This window comes from Pecten maximus, chromosome 10 (assembly GCF_902652985.1).
Source record: "Pecten maximus chromosome 10, xPecMax1.1, whole genome shotgun sequence".
NCBI lineage: Eukaryota > Metazoa > Mollusca > Bivalvia > Pectinida > Pectinidae > Pecten > Pecten maximus.
Genome location: NC_047024.1, coordinates 43,005,246 through 43,024,835, shown reverse-complemented (window position 1 = coordinate 43,024,835; position 19,590 = coordinate 43,005,246). Strand labels below are relative to the sequence as shown.

At 35.7% G+C, this 19,590-nt stretch overlaps 1 protein-coding gene across 1 annotated transcript; it reads left to right on the top strand.

The window, feature by feature from the left end:
- Nucleotides 1-6,535: 6,535 nt before the first annotated feature.
- On the top strand, nucleotides 6,536-16,560 carry LOC117336013 (microfibrillar-associated protein 1-like). The gene is made up of 11 exons (XM_033896339.1): nucleotides 6,536-6,793; nucleotides 7,223-7,274; nucleotides 8,050-8,223; nucleotides 8,681-8,819; nucleotides 9,373-9,432; nucleotides 9,956-10,080; nucleotides 10,404-10,512; nucleotides 11,272-11,429; nucleotides 13,187-13,346; nucleotides 14,946-15,035; nucleotides 16,091-16,560. The coding sequence occupies exons 1-11, from the start codon at nucleotides 6,727-6,729 to the stop codon at nucleotides 16,265-16,267; spliced, it is 1,311 nt and encodes a 436-aa protein (XP_033752230.1). The 5' UTR covers nucleotides 6,536-6,726; the 3' UTR covers nucleotides 16,268-16,560.
- Nucleotides 16,561-19,590: the final 3,030 nt, after the last annotated feature.

Genomic DNA, 19,590 nt, shown 5'->3' with positions numbered 1-19,590 from the left:
ACCCAGTTGTTAAAGTCAGTCATGCGTAACGCGACGTCACTCGTCTGTATGAAAGTATATGGAGGTATGGCGACGTCATATAGATAGCACCATTTTAATTAAAATAGGAAGTACATGTTGAAATAGAATCTCTTAATTGGTGTCTTAATCAACAAGTCTACAACTTATATCGTCACTGACATATGGAAGACTCAGATATAAAATAATACAAACCCGGGACCAAACTATCCCCTCAGTATACCAGCATACAGACCTACGTGAAGTATCGGTATACAGTGTTGAATTAAATCATGTTATTCAATTCAAAGTTTGTATATGCACGAATAATGCACAATGACATCTACTTTATGATATATCTTTTATTTCTTTTTTCTTTTTTTGCATTCAACAACGATATAAAAGTAGAATCTCTACAATCCGGAACTCTCTACAAACCGGCTTTATTTTGTGGTCCCAACGGTGTCCGGTTTAGACAGAGTCCACTGTGTCAGCTGTCCATAACGCATTTCATTGTAGTGCATTGACATATCACTGTAAATTTTGTCAAACAGCTACTACTTTTAGAGATCTTAAACCTTCGTCATACAGTTTAGCTAATTTAATTGATGAACCCGCGTGCTAATTTAAGGGATAAAACCGTGTACTTATTTTAGTGATAAATCCGTGTAGTTATTTTAGTGATAAACCCGTGTAGTTATTTTAGTGATAAACCCGTGTAGTTATTATAGTGATAAACCCGCGTGCTAATTTTAGTGATAAACCCGCGTGCTAATTTTAGTGATAAACCCGTGTAGTTATTATAGTGATAAACCCGCGTGCTAATTTTAGTGATAAACCCGTGTAGTTATTATAGTGATAAACCCGCGTACTAATTTTAGAGATAACCCCGTGTATTTATTATAGTAATAAACCCGCATGCTAATTTAGTGATAAACCCGCGTGCTAATTTTAGTGATAAACCCGTGTATTTATTATAGTAATAAACCCGCATGCTAATTTAGTGACAAACCCGTGTATTTATTATAGTAATAAACCCGCATGCTAATTTTAGTGATAAACCCGTGTAATTATTAAAGTGATAAACCCGCGTGCTAATTTTAGTGATAAACCCGTGTATTTATTAAGTGATAAACCCGTGTGCTAATTTTAGTGATAAACCCGCGTGCTAATTTTAGTGATAAACCCGCGTGCTAATTTTAGTGATAAACCCGTGTGCTAATTTTAGTGATAAACCCGTGTACTAATTTTAGTGATAAACCCGTGTGCTAATTTTAGTGATTAACCTGTGTACTTATTTTGGTGATAACCCCGCGTGCTAATTTTAGTGATAAACCCGTGCGGTAATTTTAGTGATAAACCCGTGTGCTAATTTTAGTGATAAACCCGCGTGCTAATTTTAGTGATAAACCCGTGTAGTTATTATAGTGATAAACCCGCGTGCTAATTTTAGTGATAAACCCGTGTAGTTATTATAGTGATAAACCCGCGTACTAATTTTAGAGATAACCCCGTGTATTTATTATAGTAATAAACCCGCATGCTAATTTAGTGATAAACCCGCGTGCTAATTTTAGTGATAAACCCGTGTATTTATTATAGTAATAAACCCGCATGCTAATTTAGTGACAAACCCGTGTATTTATTATAGTAATAAACCCGCATGCTAATTTTAGTGATAAACCCGTGTAATTATTAAAGTGATAAACCCGCGTGCTAATTTTAGTGATAAACCCGTGTATTTATTAAGTGATAAACCCGTGTGCTAATTTTAGTGATAAACCCGCGTGCTAATTTTAGTGATAAACCCGCGTGCTAATTTTAGTGATAAACCCGTGTGCTAATTTTAGTGATAAACCCGTGTACTAATTTTAGTGATAAACCCGTGTGCTAATTTTAGTGATTAACCTGTGTACTTATTTTGGTGATAACCCCGCGTGCTAATTTTAGTGATAAACCCGTGCGGTAATTTTAGTGATAAACCCGTGTGCTAATTTTAGTGATAAACCCGTGTTCTTATTTGAGTGATAAACCCGTGTGCTAATTTAGTGACAAACCCGTGTATTTATTATAGTAATAAACCCGCGTGCTAATTTTAGTGATAAACCCGTGTAGTTATTATAGTGAGAAACCCGCGTGCTAATTTTAGTGATAAACCCGTGTATTTATTAAGTGATAAACCCGCGTGCTAATTTTAGTGATAAACCCGCGTGCTAATTTTAGTGATAAACCCGCGTGCTAATTTTAGTGATAAACCCGTGTGCTAAGTTAAGTGATAAACCCGTGTACTAATTTTAGTGATAAACCTGTGTGCTAATTTAAGTGATAAACCTGTGTACTTATCTTAGTGATAAACCTGTGTGCTAATTTTAGTGATAAACCCGTGTACTTATTTGAGTGATAAACCCGCGTGCTAATTTAAGTGATAAACCTGTGTACTTATTTTGGTGATAACATCGCGTGCTAATTTTAGTGATAAACCCGTGCGCTAATTTTAGTGATAAACCCGTGTGCTAATTTTAGTGATAATCCCGTGTATTTATTTAGTGATAAACCCGTGTACTAATTTTAGTGATAAACCCGTGTAGCTATTTTAGTGATAAACCCGTGTAGTTATTAAAGTGATAAACCCGTGTAGTTATTTAAGTGATAAACGCGTGTACATATTTTAGTGATAAACCCGTGTGCTAATCTTAGTGATAAACCCGTGTATTTATTTAAGTGATAAACCCGTGTACTAATTTTAGTGATAATGAACCCATGTTAGACATTGTCATACTCGGACCAACTTTAGCGTTAACAAACCCATGTCGTACTTATTTTAGTAATTATAAGGCTTTGCAAAATTTATTCATATCGGTGCTAACTTCAGGAATATTTTACCGATCGATTTATACATTTTTGATCGTGTATTGGTCTAAAGCTATTTCGTAAAAATAGTCAACCGCGAAAATTGTGCGTTTTACAGAATGTTATCGTAATAACAAACACAGCCACTGTTGACACTGTTCTGTTTGAATATTTATGATACACCTGTGTCGTGAGTTTCTAGTTTAGTCAACTTTACTAGATATCACCGTCTTTACAATATAGAATAAAGCTTTTATATTAATTAGAGTTTTTGTACGAATACCACTAGTCACTGACTTAAAACTACATAATATTCAAAAATTAAAAGTCTTTTGTTATCATACTGCGGGTGAAAATAAAACACCATATCATCGAAAATATCTATCCGTGCGATATGAAGATGTCAAATCTTTGCTCACTTTTCACTTTTCTCACTAACGAAATATTACCCTTTCCTTTTCTTCACTGGTGAACCAATACACGGAAGTTTCTCAAGCTTGAAACCTTTCTCACGACTCAGGTGCCCTACCTTGGTTGTTTGAGTCAGTTTAGGGCAATTTTGAAACTATTAAAACTTGCAAGATGCTAAAATTACTTTTATTGGTAGTTAAAAAGCTATAATTTGTCGATGTGTACAATATTGTCCGTGTCACCTGTTAGTTCCTCGTACACAATATGTTTATTAACCCAAGGTCTTTAGATACATACAATGTTTATATCTTCTCTATCTTAAGAAAAAAAAATATATGTAAATAACACATATGAAAATGATAATTAAGAAGGAAAGGGATTATTCTAATGATTTTCCTGACAATTTTAATTTCCATTTTTATTTGAACTTAGGCTTTGTTCTTGAATGACACTTTTTCCAGTGGAAGGTCATACTCTGTAAATGTAAACATTGTGTCTACAACCCAGAAGTTGAAGCTGGAGGTATTTTCGATGGAGTCTATCAAGTGAGCATATTCTTACTTTAAATTAATATCATTTTACAATGTTGTTTTGACGGCCAAAATTTAGGAAAACTTTTTACTGTATTGCACCTTATATAAAATTTAAAATGCTCAGTTGAGATTTATTGACCAATTTTAAGTACATTAGTTTTGTATATAGTATATGGACCCCGGAACGTATAAGTCCAAAGAATGTTAGATGTGTATACACCTATACTAACGATTTGTTGTATCAGAGTTACACGTTCCACGCTACCAGATGTAAACAAGTCAAGTCAAATATTTTATTTACATCTCACCAGTTTAAACATTTTTACATAAAACATAAAGTAAGATACACATGTTGATCAATAGAAGTGTATACTGCCATTCTGTAAAGAGCTGGTCTATATGAGAGATAATTAAAAACAAAAATAGACATAAAATACAATACCACATTAACTTCTACATTCACGTACAATTAGTGACAAATTTCACTAAACTAGATTAAAATTCGGTAAGTGGGAGTCATTTTTACCAAATCTAACCCCCCAAAACGTCTGAAAATGTGCTTTACTATGGGGCGCCGTTTTACTATTTATTCCCATTTGGTGATATCACCTATTCAAATGAGTGATATCACCTATTCGAATAAGTGATATCACCTATTCGTTTCATTAAGTGATATCACCCATTCGAATAGGTGATATCACTTATTGAAACGAATAGGTGATATCACCAAATGGGAATAAATAGTAAAACGGCGCCCCATAGATATCACCCATTCGAATAGGTGATATCACTTAATGAAACGAATAGGTGATATCACTTATTCGAATAGGTGATATCACTCATTCGAATAGGTGATATCACTCATTCGAATAGGTGATATCACCAATTGGAATAGGTGATATCACTTAAAAATATTCTTAAGTGATATCACCTATTCGAATAGGTGATATCTATGGGGCGCCGTTTTACTATTTATTCCCATTTGGTGATATCACCTATTCAAATGAGTGATATCACCTATTCGAATAGGTGATATCACTTATGAAATTTTATAAGTGATATCAACTATTCCAATTGGTGATATCACCTATTCGAATGAGTGATATCACTATGGGGCGCCGTTTTACTATTTATTCCCATTTGGTGATATCACCTATTCGAATAGGTGATATCACCTATTCAATCAGTGATATCACCTATTCTAATAGGTGATATCACCAATTCATTTTTCAAATAAGTGATATCACCTATTCGTTTCAATAAGTGATATCACCTATTCGAATGGGTGATATCACTTAATGAAACGAATAGATGATATCACTTATTCGAATAGGTGATATCACTCATTCGAATAGGTGATATCACATATTCGAATAGGTGATATCACTTAAAAAAGTTCTTAAGTGATATCACCTATTCGAATAGGTGATATCACTCATTTGAATAGGTGATATCACCAAATGGGAATAAATAGTAAAACGGCGCCCCATAGTGATATCTCTCATTTGAATAGGTGATATCACTTATAAAATTTCATAAGTGATATCACCTATTCGTATAGGTGATATCACCTATTCGAATAGGTGATATCACTTAAGAATTTTATAAGTGATATCACCTATTCGAATTGGTGATATCACCTTTTCGAATAGGTGATATCACTTTAGAATATTTTTAATTGATATCACCTATTCCAATTGGTGATATCACCTATTCGAATGAGTGATATCACCTATTCGAATAAGTGATATCACCTATTCGAATAGGTGATATCTATGGGGCGCCGTTTTACTATTTATTCCAATTTGGTGATATCACCTATTCGAATAGGTGATATCACCTATTCAATCAGTGATATCACCTATTCGAATAAGTGATATCACCTATTCGTTTCATTAAGTGATATCACCTATTCGAATGGGTGATATCACCTATTCGAATAGGTGATATCACTTATTTGAAAAATGAATTGGTGATATCACCTATTCGAATAGGTGATATCACTGATTGAATAGGTGATATCACCTATTCGAATAGGTGATATCACCAAATTGGAATAAATAGTAAAACGGCGCCCCATAGATATCACCTATTCGAATAGGTGATATCACTTATTTGAAAAATGAATTGGTGATATCACCTATTCGAATAGGTGATATCACTGATTGAATAGGTGATATCACCAAATGGGAATAAATAGTAAAACGGCACCCCATACTATACACATTAGGGAAGGTCCACATGTGTAGACTGTAACTTATTCTCAAGTCCCGGTAGGAAAAGATACATATATCTTAAACAAGATTCATGGTTATACTTGGAGAACTCTAACAAAAGTAAAATACAACTGCACACACATACTTGTTTCATTCTGTCAACTGAATAAACACGGCATTTTAGTTGTTGTTTTTGAATGATTACTGTATTAACCATGCAGATGTGCCCAAGGTGACTAATAATAGTCAAATTACTGTAGATCAAGACCTTATAATAATTAGATTGAACATCCACGTTTTTTAATACATCACTTCTGTAGTTATGGTTTGCATTCACAACAGTTAATTAGAGAAGACATAAACATCACATACATGTATATGCGATTCACACTATCAGGTGATACCACTTCAACCGCAGAATGGCAAAGCCACCAAAAGGCAACTTGTACGAAACTAACGCATCTATGACGAATTTGGTAACGTCTGACAAACGCTTACATCAGATGTCCATTAGGTTACCAGCCACAACAAGAAAATCGACGTCGATTTCGTGGCCAAATGTGATTGTTGTTGAAGGATTTGTGGCCTCAGCGGCAATATTTTCTGTTTATAGAGAAGTGTCGTCATATGTGAACTCGAGACTTGCTCCCTCGTGTTTTCTAATACTCAATTTTATTTCAGAGAGTGTGTCCCTATCAAAAGGGTAATCGGAAGCCAAGATGTCGGCTCCTACAAATGCGCCGATCCAGTCGACGGCGGGTGCTATCCCGATGAAAAATGAGAAGGGTATTGCACTTTGATTATGTGATAATTGAGATGTTTGATTTCTCTCTTTTCCTTTTGATATATGAATTAAGTAAGGAGACGCTACAATAACGTTTAATATGAAAATCCTTATTGGCATATTCTGCTATGTCCCCATTCTGACGCTGTTTGTCTACAAGCACATGTTGTCCTGTAGGCACTGAAATGCTGTCTGAAGAACGTGACCTGAATCTAGTCTTTTCTTTCAACTAAAAATTTTGATGTACTCGTATATATTGATTTTAAAATAAATTGGAATTCGTAAATCTTACTCATCATTGCTATATATTTTGAAGATGTCATTTATTTGAGAGTTCTATTCAAGATACAAGAAACTATTTCATTGCAAATAATAAAAAATAAACATTGAAACCGCAGTGGTATTTTGAACAATGTCTTTCCTTTTAACAGGTGATCTTACTATGCAGAAAGTGAAAGTCAGTCGTTATGTAACCGGTAAAAGGTTAGTGATAATCATGTACTTTCTCAACGGAAGTGATTTTTTTTTTACTAGCCCAAACAAACAGCTAGGAAAGTACAACCCTGTTAAAATCATGTAATTATTTACAGGTTTAATAATGAAATAACAAGTTGAATTAACGTTTATTCCAGTCCTGTTCCACTATTATTACTTATTGTTATCCATTGCTTCAAATTAAACTTAGAATTACAATGTAAGTCTATTGAAAAAAAACAACAAAGGTTTGAAATACGATTTAGTTCAAAGGTATCAGTTTGTCAGAGGGGACCTGTAAGTCATAAAGACTTAAGTTTGCATTCATACAGTTTTCCTGTGAGAATTTTAAAACTTTTATAAGTATGCTGTCATCTCCAGTAAAAGCCAAAAAAGGGAGTCCTGTTATTGAGGTGTAATAGTTCACCAGCGGAATTGATTGCAGATGGTAGTATCAATGCATTGTTTGCTGGTCATTGGTATCTCGATATACTTAAATTGATAAAAATGTATTAGTTACCTTCCCTTTACTCATGCAACACAAGGCATGGTAAATCGTGATCATGATTATGAGGACACACTGAACTTCCCATTGGCATACTTAATTTGCCATGTTGATCATTTGAATGTAATTTATCTCTATTTGTTAATTTTCTTTAAAATATCTGTTTCACCATACACAGTGTATAGCCATGCATTTTGGGCAGAGCTAACTATGACAAATTATTACAACCAAAATGTGCATTAAGCACTTTCTACAATAAACCTGTGTGTTGCATTTCAGACCTGACTATGCCCCAGACAGCAGCAGTGAGGAGAGTGAAGATGAGTTTGTACCCGTTAAGACAGAACAGGAAGCCCCATCTGTGGTTGAAAAAGAGGAAGGAGCAGAAACTGTATATGACCGTCGTCTCCAACGGTTACAGGGACGTGATATTGAAAAGGATGAGGATGACAGGTGTGTTATAGAACTGTAGACAAATTAGGTATCTTACTGCTGGGTATGATGTACATTGGTATCTAATATAATTAAATACCCATAATGATTTTTGTTTTTATTTCTAAAAGCGGACATTGTATCATGCCATTATTGAATTGGTACCTACAACATATCCAATGAAATTTAAATGATTTGACATTTGTCATATCAAAATAGATTTAAAAAAAAAAATTGGATTTTGCTTATTTATTAATAACTAGATTATTCATACACTATGAATCAACCAAAAAGTTATTTTTGCAGTGCCTAGTATTAAAATACAAGGTTCTTCTATATTGGGGTGGAAAAGCATTTTAACGAATTAGAAATCTTGAGCTGGGGAATGATCTTTTTATGTATTTACTCTGACTTCACAACAATGTGTATTTTCTAAATCCACATTGAACTTTTGTACACAGTTGACTTGTTGTTACAGAGTTGCGAGACATCGAAGAGAAGTAGAAGAACCCGAGCTCATACAGGATGGTTCAGACTCGGAGGCAGAAGGAAGGAAGAGAAGAGGCGAGGAAGAGGAGGAGAGCAGTGAGGAAGAGGAGGAAGAATTAGATGAAGAGGTCAGTTTTAAATTGTGATGACCTACTTCAACTAAAATTGGTTGAATAAGAAAAACTTTTCAAAAAGGAAAAATAAATAAATGAATATGATAGATGTCTGTTACAGAAAATCAAAGTGTTTGTAGATATAATTATGGAGGCTGGTCGTTCTATCATTGTTTCAGGAAATGATTATCATTATAGATGTGTTCATTCACATTCAAACTTCGTTTGGGAGGAATGAAATCTGCCATACTAGATATTTTAGTTGCAAAAAATGTGTCCTCATTACCAAGCTGTAATAGCATATTTGTATGTTATGCCTATAACATAAACATATCTTTGAAGGATTTTGATTTTGTCATTTGCTTCATTTATTCCTGGAAATCTAGGGTATAAGCTTAGCTTTGAGGATAAGACCTCTACAGACATCTACAGTAAATTGGTCATTAGGTTTGGTTATACAGTGATACACACATCAAACATATGTCATTTTAGTACCTGACGATATTTATAAAAAATGTTGTTTCAAACAGAAAGAAATTACCATTGATGTTTCTTTTAACATTTTTAGGAGATTGAAAGACGGCGGATACTGTTGAGACAGAGAGCACTTCAGAGACAAGAAGAGGAGGTAAGTCACTGTATATAATTCCTTTGTTATATCACCCTAAACCCATTGATAGCAGTGTATGTCCGGGGCTGATATATTGGAGGCATTTAGAACATTTTTGACACCAACCTTTCCTGGTCAAGAGAAAAACTCCACTGAAATTTTCATGAAAAATTAATAATTTTTACTTTTCACTGTTATTATAATATTTGAAAATAAAGCTGATAACATAATGCTTACCACATAATAATGAGCTCTTTTGAATACTGAAAGGTCTCAACCTAGAAACGTTACAACAGCCCGGGAGTGGGGGGGGGGGGGGGCTCTCTTTTACAGCTTATCTCCATTAACGAAACAACTTCTGGATGTTAAGCTATGATGTTGTACCCATTCAACACTTGTCAGAACAAATCTATTTCAACATCGTGTATGATGTAAATGCAAACTTTTGCCTACCTCAGTGGAGTGATGGCATTGACTTTGAATTTGCTACAGGAATACTTACATGTAAGTACGGTTAATTGGTGCTTTATTTGATTGACAGGAGGTGATGGATGTCGAGGATGAGAAAATGGACGGCGACAGTGAAGAGGAATCATCGGAGGAAGAAGATTACACAGACTCAGAGGAGGAGACAGGCCCCAGACTTAAACCAGTGTTTATCTTTAAGTAGGTCAAAGTTCAGACTGAAATCAAAAATTATCTTTAAGAAGGTCAAAGTTCAGACTGAAATCAATTTTTATCTTTAAGTAGGTCAAAGTTCAGACTGAAATCAAAAATTATCTTTAAGAAGGTCAAAGTTCAGAGTGAAATCAAAAATTATCTTTAAGAAGGTTAAAGTTCAGACTGAAATCAATTTTTATCTTTAAGTAGGTCAAAGTTCCACACTGAAATATTCAAATTGAAATCAATATTTATCTTTTCAGTAGTGAAACATTTTGGCTTCCTATAGAAAGCAAAGTTCTTCATTAAAATATCTTTTTCTCTTACAGAAAAGATCGTATCACAACATTAGAGAAAGAAAAAGAAGAAGCCAAGAAGAAGGATTTAGAGTCAGAAACCAAACTGCTAGCCGAGGAAAGGCGTAAACAGGCACTCAAGGTAAGGGATCCATGCAGGCCGGACTATTTCTCTCTATTTAAACCTTCTAATTTTATGTTTTTGTTAAGTTGAGGGTAAAATGTATTTTATTTTTGTCCCTCCTGATATCGGTCTTTCTGTCTGAGATTTTATACCATTTAGGACATAGGAGTTGCAAAACACAGTTCAAAGTTTATTCCATAAAAAAAATTCTTTATTTCCTGTAAGAAACAAAATAAACCTGAATTCCATTTTTTGAGCCACAATTCATCATAAAACTTCACATGCCTGCTTGGGACAAATTTTAAAGATTTTTCTCAAGTCCAGGGTGCACCCGACACATGAATTTTATCCCTTTGTCCATCACACATTTGTATTGGTTAGGCAGCTGTATTGCTCATATAGATTTTTCTTTGGACAAGTTTAGATATGGAATTCATCTGTTAAAGGTCAAGGTCATTTACTCAAAATTGAATTTCGCCATCATCTTCCTTGTCACAGTCCCATTTTTCTAACCTTTCCTTTTGGAAATACATGTACCTAACTTTAAAAGTGACTGATTTCATGGAAAAGTGAACCTTTCAGAAGTTTTCTGTTCAAAAAAGATCTCATTCAAGGACTCAACAGTTCTTTTTCAGAAAATTGGAGTGAAGCTGTATCTTAACAATTTTGAATTTAAATGATTAAATTCCAGCAAATAAGTGCATTAATATAGTGTACTTACATTTAATTTACAAGTTACGTTGACATTCTTATGACAAGGACTTTTGTCGGTTACAGATGATTGCCGATGACAATCGCCGTGAGATGGAGGAGGAGAAGGGCACACTTGATGCCTGCGATGCACTCGACTCGGGTGATGATGATGAAGAGGAATATGAGGCATGGAAAGTAAGAGAGTTGCGGAGACTGAAACGAGACAAAGAGGAGCGAGAATCGTAAGTTTCTAAACTCATAACAGTGTACGTTGTGTATGTTTTGGTGGGGAGGAAGTTAAATGTGGTCAGATGTAGGTGTAACAATGGAAAGTCAGATAAAGCTTATAAGGAGATAAAGATGTCAATCACATTTCCACACCAAAACAACAGAAATGTATATAGCAGCATTAGATAAGTAGTTTAGAACTAACAGTAAACACCAGGGCCCAGTTGTTCAAAAGGTGATTAGGCTTATCTCATTTTAACAACATTTTTCAAATGCTGATATAATAATTATACCCCCGCAACGAAGTTAGGGGGGTATACTGGAATCAGGTTGTCTGTCCATCCGTCCGTCTGTCTGTAGACGCATTTTGTCCGGACAACTCCTCCTAAACCGATGGGCCAATTCCAATGAAACTTCACACAAATATTAATGATCATGTGTAGATGTGCATGCCACTTTATTTTTCTCAAAATTATGGTTGCTATGGGAACTGGTCACTATAAACAGGTTTTCCAATAAGAACCATAACTTATGCTTGTCCGGGCAACTCCTCCTAAACCGAAGGGCTGATTTCAATGAAACTTCACACAAATATAGAGGACCATGGGTAGATGTGCATGCCACTCTTTTTCTCAAAATTATGGTTGTTATGGGAACTGGTCACTATATTACCGGGTTAATTATCTTAGTTAGCCTCTAATTAACAGTTCCAATTCACCATTTACTCGTGCAGATTGCGGGGGTATTAGACAGCCATCCTGGCGACAGTTCTAGTTTCAGGTAGAACTAGCTTGTCAAAGCTTTATGAATTTCTGTAATTCTTTATTCTCTTCCAACTGGCATGATTTAAAGATGATATACTCACAGGTTTTGCAACAAATGAGAAATGAAATGTTCACTAATCAAGTGATTAAGCTAATCACCTTTTGAACAGCTGGGCCCTGATGTTGTAGTTTGTCAGTGCTCCACTGACTTCATTCCTTGAGGAATTTTGAGAAAACTTCATGCAATGATAAAGGACCTTATTATCTTGGACAAGTTTGAGTTTCAGGGATTTTTGGTCAAGGTCACTAGTGCTATTTTTAGTTGGGTCCAGTAGGGGACAGAACCCAGTATGCTTGTTTGATCTATGGCACTGCATTACTTAAGGTTTTCATCATTGAAGAGAGACTCTAATTTTTAAATTTGGAGGAGTTGATTCCATGAAAAGATCATTGTGTATTAATACTGGCTTTAAGGTAAATTATCTCACTTTTTAATGGGCTATAGAATCTTTTACCTGTATGCAAACATATATAGGCACTACATTCTCTTTCCTGGTACATAATTGTATCAGATTTGAATAAATTCTTCAATTTGACTGAATTATCTCCCTTGGTTGGTTATCCATCAGAAATATGACGACATGTCAATCACGATGTTACATTGCACCTAATATCTTGTGAAGGTACCAGACAACATGGAAAAATTTACTACTGTATAGCATTTGAGATTTCCTTGTCTGATGTGCGAGAAATCTGTTGTTACTGTAGCATTTCCACTTTTCATTTGTGAAAGATTTTTCTGTCATTAATACTCAGTATTCGAATAAAAAAGTAAATTAAGATACTTGAGGAACATTTTGGATCTGTTTTTAAAACAAAATTAGTTATCACCCTACACAATATTGGTTTATGTGAAAACGTCTTGATGTAACATCAAAATGCCAATATTGAAAAAAAAATCTTTCGGAAAGTTGAAAAATGTCTAACCCGAGAATTTTTTTTTATAGTGCAGAGAAGGAGAAACTGGAAGTTGAACGCCTGCGAAATATGACAGAGGAAGAACGACGTGCTGAGATAAAACAAAACGGCAAGATCGTCACAAACAAGGCCCCTAAGGGCAAATACAAGTACCTCCAGAAATATTATCACAGAGGTGCCTTCTTCTTGGTAAGTCCTCTCACAACAAACTGTTATCAGTAATAGGGGCTCGGAGAAAGGGAAAATGTCTAGTACTAATGATAGTGAGGAAAAATGTCTAGTACTAATGATAGTAAGGAAAAATGTCTAGTACTAATGATAGTAAGGAAAAATGTCTAGTACTAATGATAGTAAGGAAAAATGTCTAGTACTAATGATAGTAAGGAAAAATGTCTAGTACTAATGATTGTTTGATTACTACTGGTGAAACTTGGGGACTAAAGGTTTCCTCTCCGTCCATTTTGTACATAATTTCAAAGTTTGTGGGCACTCTACTTTGAGGGATTTAATCAGACTTCACACAGTGATTAAGTACCATAAAATACATTTCTGGACAATTTTAAGTTAAGGGGTTTTTAGGGCCAAGGTCAAGGGTCAAGGTCATTGTTTCTACCTTTAGTGGGAGGCCAATAGAGGACTTGTATTGCTTAAACAAATTCAGCATTTCAGTGTAACTACACTATAGTACATTTCAGTGTAACTACACTATAGTACATTACAGTTTAACTACACTATAGTACATTTCAGAAGTACATTTCAGTGTAACTACACTATAGTACATTTCAGTTTAACTACACTATAGTACATTTCAGTTTAACTGCACTATAGTACATTTCAGTGTAACTACACTATAGTACATTTCAGTGTAGCTACACTACAGTACATTTCAGTGTAACTACACTAGTACAGTACATTTCAGTGTAACTACACTAGTACATTTCAGTGTAACTACAATAGTACATTTCAGTGTAACTACTCTACTGCATTTCAGTGTAACTACACTAGTACATTTCAGTGTACATTTCAGTGTAACTACACTAGTACATTTCAGTGTACATTTCAGTGTAATTACACTAGTACATTTCAGTGTAACTACAATAGTACATTTCAGTGTACATTTCAGTGTAACTACACTAGTACATTTCAGTGTACATTTCAGTGTAACTACACTAGTACATTTCAGTGTACATTTCAGTGTAACTACACTAGTACATTTCAGTGTAAATACATTAGTACATTTCAGTGTAACTACACTAGTACATTTCAGTGTACATTTCAGTGTAACTACACTAGTACATTTCAGTAAATACATTAGTACATTTCAGTGTAACTACACTAGTACATTTCAGTGTACATTTCAGTGTAACTACACTAGTACATTTCAGTGTAACTACACTAGTACATTTCAGTGTAACTACACTAGTACATTTCAGTAAATACATTAGTACATTTCAGTGTAACTGCACTAGAAGGGCCTTTTCCATCTGTACATACATGTAGGTCTCTATAGCCTTTCATCAATGAAGCTATCTCAGAAAGGGAAAGAAAAAGCACCTTTATAATTAAAATGATGGAAAATGTTTTTGATGATTATCTGAAAAACACCAATATAGGCATATATGTATCGTGGTATTGAATTGTCTGTACATCACAAGCTTATTTTGTCTGAAGATAGCCAGTCGGTTTTCAAGCAATCTGTTAACATTTTGAGCACATTTTCTGCTCTGGACCCAAACAAAAGGGCATAAAAATCTTGAAGTGTAAAAACTCGTTGACTTTCCATTACAGAGTCAGGATGATGATGTGTACAAGCGAGACTTCTCCGCGCCGACCTTAGAGGACCACTTTGACAAAACAATTCTTCCGAAAGTCATGCAGGTTTGTCTCACAGTGTTATACTGAAATTCTCTTTATACTGCCATCATTAATCTGAAGCCAAAATATTGACATTTTAATGGGGTTTGTCAGTATGTCAGGGAAGATAATACAAATTGTAATTAAGACAGAATCTGGAAATGTTTTAAGTGTAATGTGAAAAAGAAATTTTATTGTACATGTAGCAGTATTATATGATGGTAATACTGTGACACAGTACCGTATAGTTTAACAATATTAAACACTGGCCCTCAACCCCTGGGTTGCTAGTTCGAAACCTATGTGGGGCAGTTGCCTGGTACTGACCGTAGGCCGGTGGTTTTTCTCCGGGTACTCTGGCTTTCCTCCATCTCCAAAACCTGGCACGTCCTTAAATGACCCTGGCTGTTAATAGGACGTTAAACAAAACAAACCAAACACTAAACACATTTGGAAAATCCAGTTAATTTGACATACTTTTTACTAGTGTATATATTAACAAAGAAACAAAGAAAGTAACTTAGTAAGCAAGCCCTGTTTTGATTATTACAAAACATATCAATGATAGTAGATTCAGGTTTTTAAAGTTATGAAAAATTAGTGTGACTTTATAGTGGCTAGTATGATGTAGGTTCTGTCAACTTCATCAGATGAGCAGTAAAGTGAAATCAACGCCAAGTCTTCAATGTTGATTTTGTGTGATTTTTGAAGTAATATTTCTTGTATTAGAAACTATATGAAAATGTATGCCTTTACAAATAAGACATCTTTATTTTTATATTATTTGATTTTGATAATCGTAAAACTTTTAAATCATGTAGATTTCTGAAAAAAATGTCTAAGGGAGGTTACACATTTTTATCTGATTGGCTATTGTTATTTACTTGTTTTGGCAATATGTAGTTTTTTTTGGCAGTTTGATGGAGGGCACTATCAGAGAAGGTCCCTGTTTCTTAATCCAGAAATGATCACATAATGTGCCATCCTTGAATGACTAGCTGTTGATAGGATGTTAAACAATACTAAACGAAATTATAATGCTGTGTTGAACTCAAGAAATCTGCTTGTGGTCATTTCAGGTCAAGAACTTTGGACGTTCTGGCAGAACAAAATACACCCATCTTGTGGATCAGGACACGACCCAGTTTGATTCCCCATGGATGACCGACACGGCACAGAATCTCAAGTTCCAGGCCGGTAAGGGCGGAGGTATGAAGCAAGTCTTCGAGAGGCCGTCCAATAAGAAAAGGAAATGAATCTTTATTGGAATGAATTAAATATTTCAAATATGAAAATTGGAAGGTTTTGCAACTAGGGACAAACTATTGTCAGTAGAAAACAATATTTCACTGTGAAATCATGTTTCGTTGACAAAAGTATGTATTTAAAGATAAGAAAAGACAACCCTCAGTTTTATTAACAGTTATTGTGTTATGTCTGAAGGCTGTAAAATGCTACACATGGAGATACCACTACCGCATGACTTCAAGCATTGGTATATCATGTAAATCCTCTCATGTTATAGGTAGTTACTGCATCTAGTATTTGAAAAAAAAAGTTTTGCTCCATGTAGAATTTGCTCTGTTTTGAGAGCCAATAGAAAGTGAGTGAAGAGTCAGTGGAATGAATACATTCCATTTGAGCAGTATTTTCATCACTATTAATTTTGTACCTCAGGGATACTAGAAAATAAATTACCCATTGGTCATGGGTTGTGAAAATCAATTTTTTGCTCTATTTAGCTCCATGGTAATAATATATAAATATAAATTTCTGGGTATTTCAAAATATTTTTTGTGTGGTATTATAATATCGACCCTGTAGGGAAGTTCCTGTTTCACATTAACTGTGAGTATCGATGCAAAATGTATTTGTGTTCAGTGTTAAGAGTTAACCATCCCAAGCATACCATAGTTATATATCATTAGGACCTTGGAAACTTTCAGTAAGGGGATCTTGTCATGGCTGAGTCTACATCGGTTTGATGTAAGGAATAGTGTCAAGGTCAAATCATGTCCTGGCCAGATCTACAACTGTTTGACTGCAGATACAGATCATTATTATGCACTTTGGGGTCTTCAATTTCACTGGTTTAGACTACATATGGGGACTACAATGTCACTGGCATAGTCTACATATGGGGACTACAATGTCACTGGTTTAGACTACATATGGGGACTACACTGGCATAGTCTACATATGGGGACTACAAAGTCACTGGTATAGACTACATATGGGGACTACAATGTCACGGACATAGACTACATATGGGGGCTACAATGTCACGGACATAGACTACATATGGGGGCTACAATTTCACTGGTATAGACTACATATGGGGACTACACTGGCATAGTCTACATATGGGGACTACACTGGTATAGTCTACATATGGGGACTACAATGTCACTGGTATAGTCTACATATGGGGACTACAAAGTCACTGGTATAGACTACATATGGGGACTACACTGGCATAGTCTACATATGGGGACTACACTGGCATAGTCTACATATGGGGACTACACTGGTATAGTCTACATATGGGGACTACAATGTCACTGGTATAGTCTACATATGGGGACTACACTGGTATAGTCTACATATGGGGACTACACTGGCATAGTCTACATATGGGGACTACACTGGCATAGTCTACATATGGGGACTACAATTACACTGGCATAGTCTACATATGGGGACTACACTGGCATAGTCTACATATGGGGGCTACAATGTCACTGGTATAGACTACATATGGGGACTACAATGTCACTGGTATAGTCTACATATGGGGACTACACTGGCATAGTCTACATATGGGGACTACACTGGTATAGTCTACATATGGGGACTACAATGTCACTGGTATAGTCTACATATGGGGACTACACTGGCATAGTCTACATATGGGGACTACACTGGCATAGTCTACATATGGGGACTACAATTACACTGGCATAGTCTACATATGGGGACTACACTGGCATAGTCTACATATGGGGACTACAATGTCACTGGTATAGTCTACATATGGGGACTACACTGGTATAGTCTACATATGGGGACTACAAAGTCACTGGCATAGTCTACATATGGGGACTACAATGTCACTGGTATAGTCTACATATGGGGACTACAATGTCACTGGCATAGTCTACATATGGGGACTACAATGTCACTGGTATAGTCTACATATGGGGACTACAAAGTCACTGGTATAGTCTACATATGGGGACTACACTGGCATAGTCTACATATGGGGACTACACTAGTATAGTCTACATATGGGTACTACACTGGCATAATCTACATATGGGGACTACACTGGTATAATCTACATATGGGGACTACACTGGTATAGTCTACATATGGGGACTACACTGGTATAGTCTACATATGGGGACTACAATGTCACTGGTATAGTCTACATATGGGGACTACAATGTCACTGGTATAGTCTACATATGGGGACTACACTGGTATAGTCTACATATGGGGACTACACTGGTATAATCTACATATGGGGACTACACTGGCATAGTCTACATATGGGGACTACACTGGCATAGTCAACATATGGGGACTACACTGGCATAGTCTACATATGGGGACTACAATGTCACTGGTATAGTCTACATATGGGGACTACAATGTCACTGGCATAGTCTACATATGGGGACTACAATGTCACTGGTATAGTCTACATATGGGGACTACAAAGTCACTGGTATAGTCTACATATGGGGACTACACTGGCATAATCTACATATGGGGACTACACTGGCATAGTCTACATATGGGGACTACAATGTCACTGGTATAGTCTACATATGGGGACTACACTGGCATAGTCTACATATGGGGACTACACTGGCATAGTCTACATATGGGGACTACAAAGTCACTGGTATAGTCTACATATGGGGACTACACTGGCATAATCTACATATGGGGACTACACTGGTATAGTCTACATATGGGGACTACACTGGCATAGTCTACATATGGGGACTACACTGGCATAGTCTACATATGGGGACTACAATATCACTGGTATAGTCTACATATGGGGACTACACTGGTATAGTCTACATATGGGGACTACACTGGCATAGTCTACATATGGGGACTACACTGGTATAGTCTACATATGGGGACTACAATTACACTGGTATAGTCTACATATGGGGACTACAATTACACTGGCATAGTCTACATATGGGGACTACACTGGCATAGTCTACATATGGGGACTACAAAGTCACTGGTATAGTCTACATATGGGGACTACACTGGCATAATCTACATATGGGGACTACACTGGTATAGTCTACATATGGGGACTACAAAGTCACTGGTATAGTCTACATATGGGGACTACACTGGCATAGTCTACATATGGGGACTACAATATCACTGGTATAGTCTACATATGGGGACTACACTGGTATAGTCTACATATGGGGACTACACTGGCATAGTCTACATATGGGGACTACAATTACACTGGCATAGTCTACATATGGGGACTACACTGGCATAGTCTACATATGGGGGCTACACTGGCATAGTCTAC